The 15,939-nt window shown below is 45.2% G+C and overlaps 1 protein-coding gene across 4 annotated transcripts in view; it reads left to right on the top strand.

Moving 5' to 3' along the window:
• ABL2 (ABL proto-oncogene 2, non-receptor tyrosine kinase) overlaps positions 1-10,503 on the top strand; it is a 403,452-nt gene extending 392,949 nt beyond the window's left edge. For all 4 annotated transcript variants that reach the window (XM_086955801.1, XM_086955815.1, XM_086955807.1 and 1 more), the window contains exon 11: positions 7,103-10,503. In XM_086955801.1, coding sequence (XP_086811927.1) covers positions 7,103-8,802 — 1,700 coding nt within the window. In that variant the 3' untranslated portion in view covers positions 8,803-10,503. The remainder of the gene's footprint in view (positions 1-7,102) is intronic.
• The last annotated feature ends 5,436 nt before the right edge of the window (positions 10,504-15,939 follow it).

Here is a 15,939-nt window from a genome sequence, read left to right as displayed (position 1 = left end):
GTAGGCACAAACTACATTGTTAGATTATTTTTTCTCTGCAAACAGGTTTGTACGTGTACTGACGGGACTCCTGGACATGCCATGTTCCACATAGTTTCAGGCCCTCGCGGTTCTGCAATTCACTTCCACCTTTGAGAAAGACACTTCGATACAAGTCGTTGTTTTCTACTGTTTTCCCTCCACACCGACACACTTTGAAGACAGTTGTACAACACGGGGTCCAATGCCCAGGGCCTCAGGCTTTCAGTCTTCAGTGTTGTATAATATTGATCACTGGAAGACGATAGAACGGCCACCTTTCAGGAAATGCCTTCACTACCACTCTAAATATACTTGGGACGACCACCATAGCATCTACAATCTTTGTCTATCTCCATAACGTTGCAGAGTGTGCTTCGGTCTCAGCTTGTGGTGCAACAGACTTTCCATTATCAGAGACACTGGAGCTGGAACCACATTAGAATGCAGAGATGACCTACCAAAGAAGCCCCAGATATCTTCAGGAAATCAGACCCCCCTCAAGGCAAAGGAGGAAGAAGGCATAGAGTCTTCAGGTTTCCTACCTCACCAACCCTTCAACAAAAAAGAGGCAGAAGGGGCTCCTTCCATTTAAGCAGATATTGGCTCCTACACAAAGACCAGACCCAGACTCTCAAATTTGGGCCATGGCGATACATCATCAGCCTCATAAGAGGCCACACTTCAAGCCAGAGCGATGATTTCAAGAAAGTCGGGCATGCAGTCCTGTGCAAATAAACAATTGCTACCTTCTGACTCCGGTCGACACCTAGGGAAGGCATCAGAGCCAAGATGGGATCCACCAAAGGCATTATTACCCCAACCCCTCACATCAGCCTTCGAGTCCAAAGAGAGGTTCCACCACCAAAAACCATCAACACACTTTGAAGCCGAAGGCAGTATCAACAGTTAAAGGTTGGTGTCAGAACCTCCTTTCATAGGTGGGTCTGATGACTAAGAGAGCAATAGTTGAGAAGCTGCAGGAGGTGCTGGGTGAGAGGCAAAATCTTTGCCATGGCATTTGTCCCCTCCCCCAAAGACTACCAAGCTTTTATAAAGGAAAAGGAGGCTTGCCTTCGAAGAGGAACCTACTCCAGATCCGTTTGGAGCCCATACCAGCATCCAAAAGGCTCGACAACGGCTAATAGCCTTTCTCTCCCTCCCACACCTGCAACACCCCCGCCCTACGTGCCTCAGTGGTCTCCACATGTTTGCTCAGATAAGGAAAGCCCCTACGCCCCTCCAGATAATTGAGGCCCCACTCCACCCTCAACCTAGAGACGATCCATGAGAAGATCAACATGATGGGGATCCAGACCCAGAATACATTCCACTCAAGGGTTCGCCCCCTGATAATACTAAAACATAACTTGGGGTAATCCAACAAGTGACTGCCTAACACAAAGTCCAGAGGAATCGGATTTCCTGGTGCAAGCACTCTAAATTAGTACAGTCTGCAGCATTCCTCCCTTTGTTTAAGGGGATTCTTTTGCCCCTGACACTTTTGGGAAGCATTGCTAGGTTAGGGTAACTACAACCAGAGGCAGAAAAAAGTTAAACCCTCCATTAAACCCCATGTATATCAGGGGTCATGTTCCCCCCTGAAACCCTGGTGGTGCACACTGCTCATAAATGGTCCTCTGCCCAAACCACAGGCCATGCCCCACTACCTAAGCAGGAGAGTAAGCGCATTGATGCAGCAGGCAAAAGATTAGCAATTAGGGTAAATGCTCGCTGGAGTATTTCTAATTCTGTGGGTCTTCGAGAGTGAGTGACAGGGCTCAGTGGGAGGAGATAGATGAGCTCCCACATCTCCCTGACTAATTCAAAAACAGGGAGGCAGAGAGAAAAAACATTTCTTACCCCACTATAAGCTGCACCCTTGGCTGCTAGGTGATTGAATACCATTATTGTACTCCATCACTCTTGACTTTGCAAATCAGGCTTTAAGCCACAAAACCAGCAGCTTCTCATCACCCTGCTATGCAATTGGAAGCACCTCTTTGGTTCCCAGGTTGATGACTTAGGGAAAAAATTACAAAAGGACAGCAATATTGCAAAGTCAATGGGTGCCCTGAGAACCCCAGCTGACCAGAGTTCCTTTCGTAAGCAGCAGGGCAAAGAACAAAACTGCATCCCCATATCAAACACAATCATACCAAAAACAACAGCATCATACTATCCCGGGGGCGGTATGGGTAGGGGGGAGGGCCATACAGTGGTAGAGGGTGCGGGGGATGTTGCATGATATCCTTCCACGCTGGGAAGAAATCACTTCAGACTAGAGGTTTCTCGTAGTCATATGACTCTCGTATGGTCTAGAACTTCTTTCAACCCCACCAAGCACCTCATCTCTACTCCCCCCACACATGCACATACACCATGAGCTAAGTGCACCTTCTTCTGATGTATACTTCTAACCGCACATTCCTCACCTTGTGAATAATCCCCAGGCATCAAATCAGGCTGGATCCAAAAACTTATGGAGTAGTTCTCTTAATCACTGCTAAGGGGTCTCCTGCTACTCCATGCTACATCATTCCACTCAGAAGTGATTAACAGAGTTGCATATTAGCGGCACCTATGCGTGCTGACATGTTCCTTTCTTTACCCGCTTTCCGATGCAGATCTGGAACTTCTGCCTGATCTTTTTCCAGATTTTTCAACTACATGTTATCCAGTGTGCAATATAAATGCCCCCTTAAACCACAGCATTCAAATCGTGCAGGGACTGTTGCAAAAATGTCAATGGTAGTCTCTCACAAAGTCAGTGTATAGTGTCTGGGGTCGGACCAAGACTTGTGGCAACTGCACCCAGATGAACCAGACCACCATATGGAAATGCAGAGCCAAACTGTATGTCACCAAGTCACCAAACAAAACAAATCTAAGTATGAGCCTGTTTCTGACATTCTGAGGCTCAGAGGATACAAGGGTGTCTGGGTGCCTCCCGATTTACTTCAGAGCTGATTCTAGGTCTGATTCTGCGCAGCCTGAGTTTCCAGGTCTGTCTGGTACGTCGCAACGAGTAGAAGCCTTTAGGGAGGCAATGCTGTGGGTTTTCTGTACTTTACCGCTCCCTCTGGCACTCCTTTGGGCCCCAAGTATCCGGAAGGGGTCTTCAGTTGGAATTCAGCCGACCGGTCCGCCTTCGGCATAGTCTGTGGCCTTTGGACCCATATCCAGTTCAACACAGACTCCAGTGCTAGCTTCTGCTCCAGCGCAATTCCTTCCCCTGGTCCCACTCACATCAACATGAATACTGATGCAGTCTACGAACTCGACCATTGTGCCAAGTGCCGAGCGTTGCACGGCCTCTTTGCATCCCCTCTGATTCTGTTACCTTGCCCTTACCACACAGTAGGGTCTAGACCCCACAGAATTGTTATGGCACGGTTTATAAAAATGACAACTATGATGACCGGGTTGATTATGTTCCCTTTTATGGTGAGGACAACTAGTATGAAGAGTTTCAGGATCCCAGTGGGTGTGACACCATCTTATAGTGGCCTTTTGTCTCCCTCATGTCCTGCTACGTAGAAAAGCACCTCCTTTGCTATAGTGATGCGTAGGACAATTGCCAACAATGGTAGTTCTACAACCTGGCTAGCATCTGGGCTGAGAGCTGTTCACTGCGGTTCATTAATGTGCAGGTTGCTAATTGCCTTTCCCTGCACCTGGTCATCCTGCCTTAACACAGCATCCAACACCGCAAAGTCTAGTAGTACAGGCATCCACCAGCAAGGTCAACCGCAATGCCTTCCCTATCACTTCTCCAGACTGCGAACCCAAAAGAATAGAAAAGATAATTTTGTCCTCTACAACCCTTGCTCTGAGATAAATCAATGCCAGTTGTCTCCCATGCCGCTGCTCTCATTCCCTTAGGGATATGGTGGCTCAAGTATTACCTGTTGTTCCGGATGACCTTCAGGCATCGCCTATGCAGGATATTTAGGGCGGACCATCGCAATGTGGCAAATGATGTGATATGCTCAGGACTTGATACATCAGATAGTCTTGGACGTGCCATGGGTACTTGTGAGGCCCTCCAGGATTGTTCCTGGCTGAGGTCCATAGACTGCTCTAGGTACCTCCAAGCATCTTTAATAGACATGACTTGTGTTGGGCATCGCCTTTTTGATGAAAAAGTAGACTCTGCCTTAGAGCATTTCAAGGAAAGAAGAGCCCCAGCATGTTCCTTAGGCAGTTACAGCACATTTACAGAGGTTGGGGGTACCAGTCTTCTCCTAACCTAAATGACTGGCTGTTGAAGGTGGGCTTGCCTCAGTCAAGCCGTTTGCCACCTCCATACAACAATGGAGCGATTACCATTGCTGGAGCTCACTAACAGACAGAAGTAATTTCTGACTCCTTCGCAGTTGCTCCTTTTCCATGGAGCCATTCTGAATACACTACGAGTTTTTACTTTTTACCTGGAACAGAGAGTCCAGGACATGCAGGCTATAGTCTGGACGAAACTTGCCAGACCTAAAGGGGTTGATAAGTGTATTACAAGGTTAGGTAGCACAATCACACGATATAATACACCCCATTTCCTCACTCAACTTAATTGTAGCTTTTGAGTGTTCAAACTGGCCTCCATGTGTCTGTCCTGCTTATTTCTAAAAATAGAAAGTTCTGCCTTACATGAAGTGCGCTCCATCCCCAGTGGCATGGAAAATCAGTTTAGTTGAGTGTGGTAGAATTTTACGCATATGTTCGATTTTTGGGTGCTTTAGGTATTGTCACAGTAAGATCATATTTACAAACTGCTTATTTAGGTTGCTTGTAATGGATATGCAAAATGATAAAAAAATAATGTTAACATAAAAGTGGATACCTTGTGAAATATCTCGTTCTACTTCATTGGTATCTTTGTCCTAGTTCACGGCTCTTCCTAACATGCAGTCAGGAAGACAGATCTATCCCCGTCTTCTTGAATCAGTGTAACTGCGGGTAAGAGTTGATGGACCAAGACTTTCTTACAAAAGGTTCATTGTGGACAGACGCTAGTATAGTAGTAGTTGTGAAGTTCTGTCTGATTGAAATGTAAAAATAAAAGAAAAACCATGTTCTATTTTACTGTTGTAATTTGGGTGTGCCACATGTCTTCCAATCCGCAGGAATCATTCAAAAGCGATATAAATGTGTCATTGATGCACATAATTAAGATGGTTATGTTAAAGAAACCTTCCTTTGCAGTAGAGCATTCAGATTTTTGGTTTTAAAATTGTCCTAGAATAAATCAACTGTCATTTTAACTGTAGCAAGGCCGGTGGCCCCTTGGCTGCCATGGAATTTCACTAGCCCCAGCACTAAATTCCAATTTACGATTGGGGCCACTGAATCTAGTAATTCAAGGTATCAAATTAGCTGTTAAATTAAACCCCAACTTATTGCTGAAGTCCCATTTAAGGTAACTTTTAATGCAAGGGTGATTTGCTTGCTCCAAACCTCAAGTAGCCACTTCTGATTAACTGCAGCAGTTGTCACTCCAGACATACTGCTGTCTCCTGCTAAGAGGTGTAAAGCTCTGCCAGGAAGGGAAACATTGGGTCTGCTTGAGGGAGGAGGCATGACCTCCTGCTAACTGGATGGCCCAGGGTCGATGGCCACAGATGTCCCAGCTTCAAAGGTTCTACTGCCTTTGAGATGCAAGTGGGAGTCACACCTTAACTTGCCTGTAGGTAGACAGAGGACAAACCTTTTTTTAGACTGGTTTTCAAGGCGAGGTGGCTCATACTGAACACACCTTAAGGGTGTGCCCATGGCTCAGTCCCAGGGAAGTAGGGTCCGACATCTTGGATTTGGGCAGAGATGAACTGTGGGATTCTTTGGGGCCAACCCCACAGGAAGTGATCTAAAAGTGGGGAAAGTTGCCCCGATGGATTTGTAGCCCCATTTGATGGTAAGTCTTCCCGATCCACGTACTCTAAATTGGCATAAAAGTTGGCACCCTTTGGTTCTATCTTCCAAACACTGCTGCACTCCAAGAATAGAAGGAGAGTGCACCTGCTGAACCCCATGTACCTCAGAAAAAAAGGCTGCACCAATTTGGACTGCATCTCACCTGCTGCACCTACTGAGCAAAGACAGGATTTCACAACCCTTGACGAGAGTCCCGAAGGGCTGGACCTGCTCCCGCTTGGACCAAAACCAATGAGTGGACTACAAGTGCTAGTTGGCTAGCTTCCTGTTAAGCTTCAGGGACACAAAGCTAAAGAAGCCCTGCACCTCCAAAGTACCCAGCTGACCGTTTTGCCCTTCACTATTTCTGTAAGAGAAAAGTTCCTAAGTGAGAAGGTAAACTTTTGACAGGCACTGACCCGGCATCCGCATCCAACCTTGACTTCCATCGTGGTCGGCCTGAAACATAGACTTTGCCTTGGACCCCTGAGTTTTAGGCTTATAGACTACCTTTAAAAGTGAAAAAAAGTAATATATTGAAACCTTACAGAAATCTTAACTTCCGGTTCGCTTATTCTGATTTTTCTCTTTTTGGTATTTAATCAAGGATTACAAAATATATTCTATTTTTAAACTGGATTGGGATGTTTATTGTGTTTTGTTTCTCTCTTAGACTATTGTGGTACGGATAAATGCTTTACACTCGTTTCCTTCAAGTTAAGCCTGAATGCTCTGTGTCAGAGCTGCCCAGGACTGAGCTATGGTTAGATGTAAGAACCCTAACTGGAGCAGATAAATATTAGTGACCTTATTGCTTGGTGAAGTTTCACAACCAATAACCCACTTTTCTCACACTCTTAAAAAAAAAAATGTCCTGCTTAGAGTGAGGTGAACTTTTATAATGTTCTTAACCAAAGGTAACTGATTGACTTGAGAGCTTCACCTTAGTAAAGTTTGTGTTTTGAGTTTGAGATATTTAGCCTCATGCACAGAGAAATTTAAGGCATGTCCCTGGATAAGCTACCAAGAACATCTTTGATGTGCACTTTTTCCTGAGTTAGTCAACATAGCACCTAGGCCTTACTTATTTACTTGTATCAGTGAGACAAATATTTCATTGTAACTTTACATGACCTTTTTCTTTTTTGGTTAATGATTGTTTTATTTTCTTTGTTAGGCTTTTTCCGGGGATCACAGATGGGCAGTGGTTCACCTGCTCTTCCTCGCAAGCAACGAGAGCGCTCTCCCAGTAGCCTTCTTGATGATGCCAAAGAGACCACCTTCACCCGTGACCGCAAAGGTGGCTTCTTCAGCTCCTTCATGAAGAAAAAGAGTGCGCCACAGCCACCCAAAAGGAGCAGCTCATTTCGGGAGATGGAAAACCAGCCCCACAAGAAATATGAACTAACTGGCAACTTCTCAGCTGCCTCCCTACAGCACGTCAACAGCTTTGCCTTCTCCCAAACACAACAGGATGGGAATTTAGCCCCTCCCAAAGGCCAAGGAGGGAGCATTGCACAGAAAAACTTTACCAGTGAGGATGCTGGTTGCAGCAGCAGTAATTCTAGTGGGACAGGTTCTAGTGGTGGGTGGTCGGGTATCACAGGCTTCTTCACACCACGTTTAATTAAAAAAACACTTGGCTTGCGGTCTGGGAAATCTTCCAGCATTGAAGACACTCCTAGCCCCTTCCCCAGGTCCAATTCTACATCCTCCATGTCCTCAGGGTTCCCAGAACAGGATAGGATGGCTATGACTCTGCCAAGGAACTGTCAGAGAGCAAAGATGCAATTTGACCGCACATTGTCAACCACCTCACAACCTGATGAATGCAGAGAACAGGCTCCTGATCATCTTCCTCGGAGGTCAGATGAAGGAACTGCACCAGCCCGAGAGAGATCAAAAACCAAACACCTGCTCCGCGGAACCACAGTTCACACAATTCGTTCCACACCCAATGATTTTGTGACAACAGCTGACAAGGACTGCATTGGACCATCACTATCCCCCAGGGGCAAAGAGCGCAATGGAAGTGCCCGGCATGGCTCTTCAGGGACTGCCCCAGAGGATGGAGACAGACCTGGGAGATCTTCTCCTGCTAAATCAGTCACTTCCCTTACAACCACTCACAATCACAAAGTACCAGTTGTTATCTCGCCTGGCCTAAAACAGACTCCAGTCGAGGTGCAGCTGGTGGGCACAGACTCTCAGGGGAAAACATTCAAACTGTTATCTGAACAACAGGCCATGGAACGCGACAGGCCCCGTCGGGTGAAACCAAAGTGTGCTCCCCCTCTCCCTCCTGTGGGGCGCCACCTGCAGCAGACACCTACCACCTCTGATCTCGCAGATGAATCTGGACCTACGTGGACAGCATCTCAGCAGACAGAACCTGTTGAAAGTTCTAAGAGGACAGCAGTGGGAAAAGCTCTGAGACCCCTCCTTCCACCTCCACAGGTGCCATCCCAGACATCTAGCACTACACCATTGAAAATGGCCAATGGCACCGCAGGAGCCAAGGTAGCCCTGCGAAAGACAAAGCAGGCAGCAGAAAGGATTTCAGCTGACAAAATCAGCAAGGAGTCCCTCCTCGAGTGTGCTGTCCTACTCTCAAGTGCCATTACCTCGCCCACATCTAATAGCCAGTTGGTGGACACTGGCCATCAACTGTTGGACTATTGCTCTGGCTATGTGGACTGCATTCCGCAGACGCGCAACAAATTTGCCTTCCGTGAGGCTGTGAGCAAACTGGAAGTCAGTCTGCAGGAACTGCAGGTGTCATCCACGGCAGTGGCAGCTGGTACAACTGTGGCAAGCCCAGTCCTCAATCACTTATTAACATGTGTCCAGGAAATCAGTGATGTGGTGCAAAGGTAGCTGTTGATCATGACAGGTGTCAATGAAAAAGAAGTGCTCAGTAGCCTGCTGTGCCCTGCATGTGCTCTCAGCTCCTTGGGGCAAATAGGGGCGTAAGTGGATTTCTTGACGGTGCACCTCTTTCCACTTCCTTTTCATGAATGTGGACTTGTCAATAGAGTGTTTGTGAAGTGTTTGACAGAGCACAGTCCTGAAGTTTACAGGTTCATCTCAAGCTTCCACCGTGGAGTGGGAGCACTGTGGAGAAAAGGAATTTGGGTTCACATAATTGCTGTCCAGGATCCCTGTGAGCTTGACTCCCAATCAGCTGTGGTGCCTTGGGCTTGAAATTAAGTTTTGACACTCAAGCATTAAGGGGCTGTAGCCATGTCATCCCCATTCTAGAGAAGACCTGTAAGCTGATTGCCGTCAGTGCAATAAATAATGGTAGTGCTGATCATGGCGGTGAATGGATGGGTTGTCGGAGTTTTGTAGAACATAGGATGGGTTGCCCAGGGGCACATAATTAAAGAACGAATTGGTTCTGCAGCTTGCACATGTGATCCCTGTGCCCTTTTTCATAAAAGTTTAGCATAGGAAAGAGGAAAGTCTAGGAAAGAGATGCACTCAGTGTTTACATCTGGTCAGTACTAGTGTTGTTGGGGGGGGGAAATATGTCTTGTGTCTTACTGAGCAGACGAGAGAATTGCACCTACCCTCCACCCCTTAATCAACTTGTACCTCAGTCCCCTTAAAGGATGTAACCATGCCTTCTTTTCTTCAACATGGGGGATGTGGGATCTTGAGGGATCATGGTGCAAAGACGTGACGTGTCCTCTTATGGTCATGAACAGAAGAAAGGTTTCTCCACCCCCTTCAGCAGGATTATAGTGTATCATGTTATGCTTGAGGTTCAGTTTAATGTGCTGGCAATGCATGATGCTGCTCCATGATCTTCCCATCTCCCTAACCTAGCATCAGTCTCTGCAGTTAGTCTGCACTTTCATGGGCACTTGTGATTATCCTGATACACTGGAGAACTATTGGGAAATACATTCCAGCTAGACTGTGGTTGGCTGCACAGAAGTCTGGACCACTGCTTCCCTGCTTGGTATATACAGCTCATTCGATCTCAGCCTTGCCTCCTTTATTTGTTGCACCATATCTCGTGATAGGTTTCAGTAACTTCTTCAGTGAAGCTACAGTTCAGGTTCCTTTTAATGCTTATGTCACTGTTTTACTAAACGAGCTACATTTGAGCTGTACAGTGTTCAGAGAAACCAAGACCACAGCTACCCTTCATATTCGTACTACCTGTGCCACTGCATGGGCTATTGCCATTAGCATAGGAGAGCACGGACACGTACTGGAAATGCCTGATTGTGTCTTTTTTTTAGCACACCTGATCAGTCCTGTTTGCAGGCTGTGCAAGTTATGTTCGGGTGCATTACTAGGAATTGAAGGGTGTTTCTTTGTCACTAGAGTGTCCTCTCAAAGTATTTCGCACCCATTGTTCACTTTGAGTTCTGAGGGAGTTACACCGTATTGGTTTAATACAGCAGAAGACTGTTTTTCCTACACAGCATAGGTGCCTGTAAAGCAGTTTTGCATCCACCACCAAATCAACTAAATATGCTGATCACAGCTGCCGTCAATTTCTGCAGCAACTGTCATGTTATTCACAGCCTACGCATAACCTCTAATAAATGCATTTACATCTCAGCAGCAGTGTAGCGGTCACTCATTGAATTGCCCACATTACAGATGCCACTTGTCCTGTTAGACCCAACAACAAACAGTAAAGCCTCCACTGAATTGGTTAACCTCACAGCAACTACATGGGACCACTACACACGCTGGCACATTGCCGGCGCCACTTAACATATTAACCTCATACTTCACAGCAACTACAAATGGAGGTCAGAGAGCTAACCTCCAATCAAGAGCCCTGCCTGCCCTAAACTAGTTGCATTACAGCTACATTACCTCACTGTTTTTTCTAAATGAAAGCAGTCGACGGCCATCTCTGTATGTTATCCCACAGCAGCAGTATTTGTTCCGCTTAATGATTGACCCCCACCACAAAAGTACATGCTCCAGTCATCTGGCTACACCCCACCAGCAGCACTGATTCAGTTAAGGAGATATCTTAAAGCAGTAGTACAAGCCGCACACTGACATCCTTAACCCTGCAGAGTTTTAAAAATGAGTATCCTCAAAGCTATATGCAAGGTACATTACAGTTCCCGCTCAGCATTTCAATTTTGCCGCTCGGCATCCTGAAATAGAACTGCCGATATACTATAATTACAGATACATTTACTACAAGGTACTCTGTGATTACATTTTTGGTACATTGCATGCTATGCTCACTGCTCGGTACATACCCACCCAGCTGCCAGATAGAATGCATCATGCCTGGGACTTTTACTGCCAGACAGGTCCAATACCTGTGATGAGTAGACTTTGCTGGATTATTGAATGGGCAACTGGGCATGTTTCAATTTGGGTGTCTGCATATGTTTTAGCTACTCTGTTGTAGCATGCCAGGAACACTTCAGTTAGGTGCTGGATTTGCTTCTGTACATACATTTGAGTTGTTCGGTCCACTGCAATAGTGGAATTGGGTAAATTGGCTTTTTCAGCTGCAAAGTTATTTTGATGTTACATGATTTCTTCAACGCTAGTTCCGGTGCACTTACACTGCCTTGTGTGCGCGCCAATAAGAACTCTATGCTCTTGGGTTCTCTGTTTTCTGTCGGGCACCCTGTAACCAATGTAGCATGGTCATTTTATGGAAGGTGGCTGATATACAAGTCAACAGAATGCTAAAGAAAAAATAAGGACTACGGTATTGCACAGACACTTATTACACTACAAATAGAGGAAACTCTATCTCGGAACGTTCCCCTTGCAGTCAAGGTACAGTGAGAGGGGATACTACAGTCAGGAGATACTTATGGCACTATTGGTATAGAGCAATAATTGGAAGTTTACACTGCACTAAAGGCACAGACCAGCCACATTCCAGGGTTCTATAGTAACACTGCATACTCGACATAACTATACAACACAGTGCTCGAATCACAGCATAAATGCACAGCATTGGACTATAATGGTGCTGGACCTATTCTAAGTGCGCAGCTGTGAGATGCAATTATTAACCCCTTAAGTGCTGATGACGGAACCGCTTCGTCATCAGTTACGGGTGAGCTGTGCTGATGACGGAGCGGTTCCGTCATGGCCCGCTCGGCGCGCCTGCGCGGCGCAAATTTCCCGCCTGCGCTGACGTTCTATTGAGCGGGGCGGGCCATGACGGAACCGCTCCGTCACAAGCACAGGTTAACCGACGCTGGTGACGGAGCGGTTCCGTCACCAGCATGCGGCCGCCCCGCCCCGCCCCCTTAGCACTGCGGCGGAATAGCTGCCGCAGTGAAGGGGTTAAAGATACGGTGAAACTTCATAACAGGAAATGCAGATAACTGTACTTACTCTACAACTACAGGAGCCAGTTTCAGGGAACTGTACTTAAATCAGTACAAGGACCTTACAGAGTAACCTAATGATGGGTAGTCAACTTGAATTGTGTGTGGGGGGGAGGGGCGGGGGCGGGGGGTAATGCTGTTATGTCTTCTTCCTCTGGCTAGGGTTCCCATCATATACTGACTGATCGTGCTTCTTTCCGGGTTTCAATGCCCAGGGGCTGTTTTTACTCCTACTCCTCGTGCACCATAAGGAATATAGTTTTATCTGCTTCTGTCAAGGGCTATCCTCCTCACCTCAGGATCAGAGTCCTCCCTCTTGCTATTCTTCTAACTGATGGAGTTTTATTCCTAGTGATTCTCCTGTGTGCTCCCTCTCGTAGTTTCCTCCCTTTTGTACTATTACTGTATTCATCTGTCCTTCCTTTGTCTCCAAACTTCCCTAAAGAGCAGCCATTGTCAAACTCTGCAATGCCAGCCCGCAACTGTTCCTAGCGGCTTTTCTCGGCTTGTTCTCAGAGGCTGGGATTGCAGATTTTGACTTGTCTTCCTTAAGAACTGCTTTGCATCCCCCCCCCCCCCCCATACGAGGTTTGACTGCACTGCTTCTTATACAACTCTGCAGTCTCCTGAGTGGTAAACCCATCTACCTTCCTAATCCCCTCCCCCACCACTTACCCTCCGCCATCCTCCTCTCCCACCACCAAGGCAAATCTACTTTTACATAATCCCTTTAGAGAGTTAACCTTTGGAGGAGGAATGAATCTCAAGGGTCATTCTTCACTAAGAAGGGTTCGACCACTAGTGTGTCCGCACCAGAGTGCTCTGTAGTCAAGAGGACAATTATTTTCCCACAGGTGCAAGACTGGATTATATAAAACATATAACCTCTACTTGCTTAAAATATATGCTTCAAAACCTCTTTTGTATGACCATAATTTTTATAGTGAGCTTCCAAAATATATCGGACTGGTCTCGAAGCTCTGCTAATAGAATGTCTGACTTTTTGACCCAACAAAGACCTGATATTGTCAAATTACCTTGTAAGTCGTAACTTGGATTAACTGTAGACAGCAACATGTGGTATTGAGCTGCTTTGGAGTATGGCTGTGGCACTTGAATTATGGAAGTGACAAGTTGTTTAGTATTACAGCACTGTCAGTGAGTATTTTATAAACGTATTACATCAAGGAGTGTTGAACGGAGTTCCATCACTGCACTTTGAAAGCCAGGATTACCTTCTTTTTAGACCTGGCGAATCATGCAGTTTTAAAGGCCAGGAATGAGTAACATTTACAGAGTTGTCAGAGGTCTCCCATCTCGGGAATCAGGATGGAGATATTTAAGGCGCCCTGGACTGAAAGAACTTTCTCCCTGCATGTTATGGATTAAAAATATCTCTGCTACTTTGCCCTGCCTATCCTTGATGCAAGTACATATCTTCTCCCATGTTCTTGTGTTATTTCAGAAAGATAAATGGAAGAGATGTAATTTCTTGGTTTTTGTACACAGAGGTTGTCAACAATCAGCCTTATCCCACCAGATGAACACAGATGCTGTTAACGTCCAGTATAGAATCACAGGGTAGCTTTTGAAAATTGAGAATGAGCAGGAGCCCAGGAAAAAAACAAGTTTCAGAGCACATAATGCCCTACAGTGGCACTTACAATTCCTTATCCTCCTTTCTGCATTGGTGTTTTTTTTTTATTAAATCGGGTCACTCAATAGGCACAAGCGTGGCATTAGGTAAAACAATCTTGTCTCTTGATGGAAAAAAGCACATGCATGTGGCAACAAAGCCTAACTCTTGGATTCAGGTGTCTGTTGCATAGTAGGGGAAACATAACTAGGGTTGATCTCGTAGATCAGCATGTGCAGCACCCTTGCATGTCTGTGTGATGAGACTTTAGTGTCAATATTATTTGCACTTTGAACCCACCACAGAAAGCCACACATCTATAATATTAATACAGGGAAGCTAGACTTGCATCAGAAGCCTTAAGATTTCTTGGCAAGGCCTTAACATTCAGCATGGGTGTCACATTCCAGCTGCAAGTGAGAGCACTTACATTCCATGGCTCCCAACAACTATGTTAAGTGCGGCGGCTAGTTTGTCAACCAGCCCCCTCTCGCTTCCAAGCATTCATTTTGATATGTTTTATTAATAAACAGTGCAATATCTACTCTGACGCACATAAAATGTCACTGGTGACTCTTCATTTCTCTTAAGGTGGCACTGGTTTCTCATTCTTTTTCCAAAAATAAAGTATCCATTTGTTGTCATGTGGTTAGGTGGCCACTTGCCTTGTGCATCTGATTGCCAATATTTGTACTGGTCATAATGACCCTAAGTTTTTATATAGCAACATGTATGTGAATATTAAACAGTAATGCCCTTCCTGTATCTAATCACCTGGGTTCTGATCTACTAAAGTCACTGTACTTGGGAGTGTATCCAGTTCCTAGAAATCACTAAGCAGGCTGACAAGCTTTTGTGTCCTGCCAACACACACGCAGTGCTCTGTGTCTTCTGCTGAGACACTTTCCAGATCAAGGGACTAATTTCCAGTGCCTTTTTTATTTGGCTTTGTATTAGGTAAGAGAAATTAAACAAAGCAACACCAGCTGCCCCTTGAAGACTGCAGATGCCTCTCAATGGTTATACGATGGAGCACATTCAGGTGTCCCTGCACGGCTGTCACAGATTCTTTTTCCAGTGTTTTATGACTATTTTTGTTGTTAATTATTGTAATATTGTTTGTTTTTTTCTGCCCTAATTTAATTCTCTCCTGACTGTGAACTGCCAACAGTGTTAAACTTGATGTACATATGAGTTGTTGTCTAAAGGACATGATGCCTTCTGTTCGTCCCGTGGAGGGGCATTGGCCAATTTACATTTTGTTTTTAAATAAACAAATGAAAAGGGAATAGGTTTGCAATATTTTACTGGCAAATAAACTTGAACCTTCTGCTTTTAGATGTGTTACTATATTTTTACCTTGTACGTTTTGATCACAAGGGATTAAGTAGTTGGGTTATGTGGAGCAACATAATTTTTTCTTCTGATATGAACAAAGAAAATATTGGAAACACTCACGTGGAATCCCAATAGCACAGAGTAATAAAAATGACTCACAAAAACAGAAGCAATAAAAAAACTAAAAGTAAACCCAAAAAATACAATGGGAAACCTAGAGCAAAACAAATTAGGAGTAAGATGACAGAAAACAAAGAAGAATCTATGCTAAAACTAATAAGAAAGCCAAGGGATGCAATGGTTACTGTGAACACTTGTCTAAGTCACACAGAGTGAGTTTCTGAAGGACCAACGGTAAAAGAATGGAATCAAATATGAAGAACTAGCAATAAGGTGAGATAATAGGAAAGAAGCGTATCTTTAGAGAAGGTAAACCTAGAATTTCGATGATTAAAGTAGAGAGAGGGCTTCGGAATGCCCCCACCCTACTCCCAATGTGTTGATAAGTGAAAACCAGAAAAGGTATGGGACGTGCCTTCGTGTCTGGCTTAACTGTAATCAGGGTAGACATAGGGTTATGCCATTGGTCCACGCTTATGAAATAGCGAAGCAGAAAATGTCTGTGAACGCTTTTCCTACAGTGTTAGCTTCTTGTGCAATATGCACTTGTTATGTAAGTTTGGATCTCATTACTGCTGG

This window comes from Lissotriton vulgaris, chromosome 1_1 (assembly GCF_964263255.1).
Source record: "Lissotriton vulgaris chromosome 1_1, aLisVul1.2, whole genome shotgun sequence".
Classification (NCBI taxonomy): domain Eukaryota; kingdom Metazoa; phylum Chordata; class Amphibia; order Caudata; family Salamandridae; genus Lissotriton; species Lissotriton vulgaris.
This window is presented reverse-complemented; position numbering and strand designations above follow the sequence as displayed.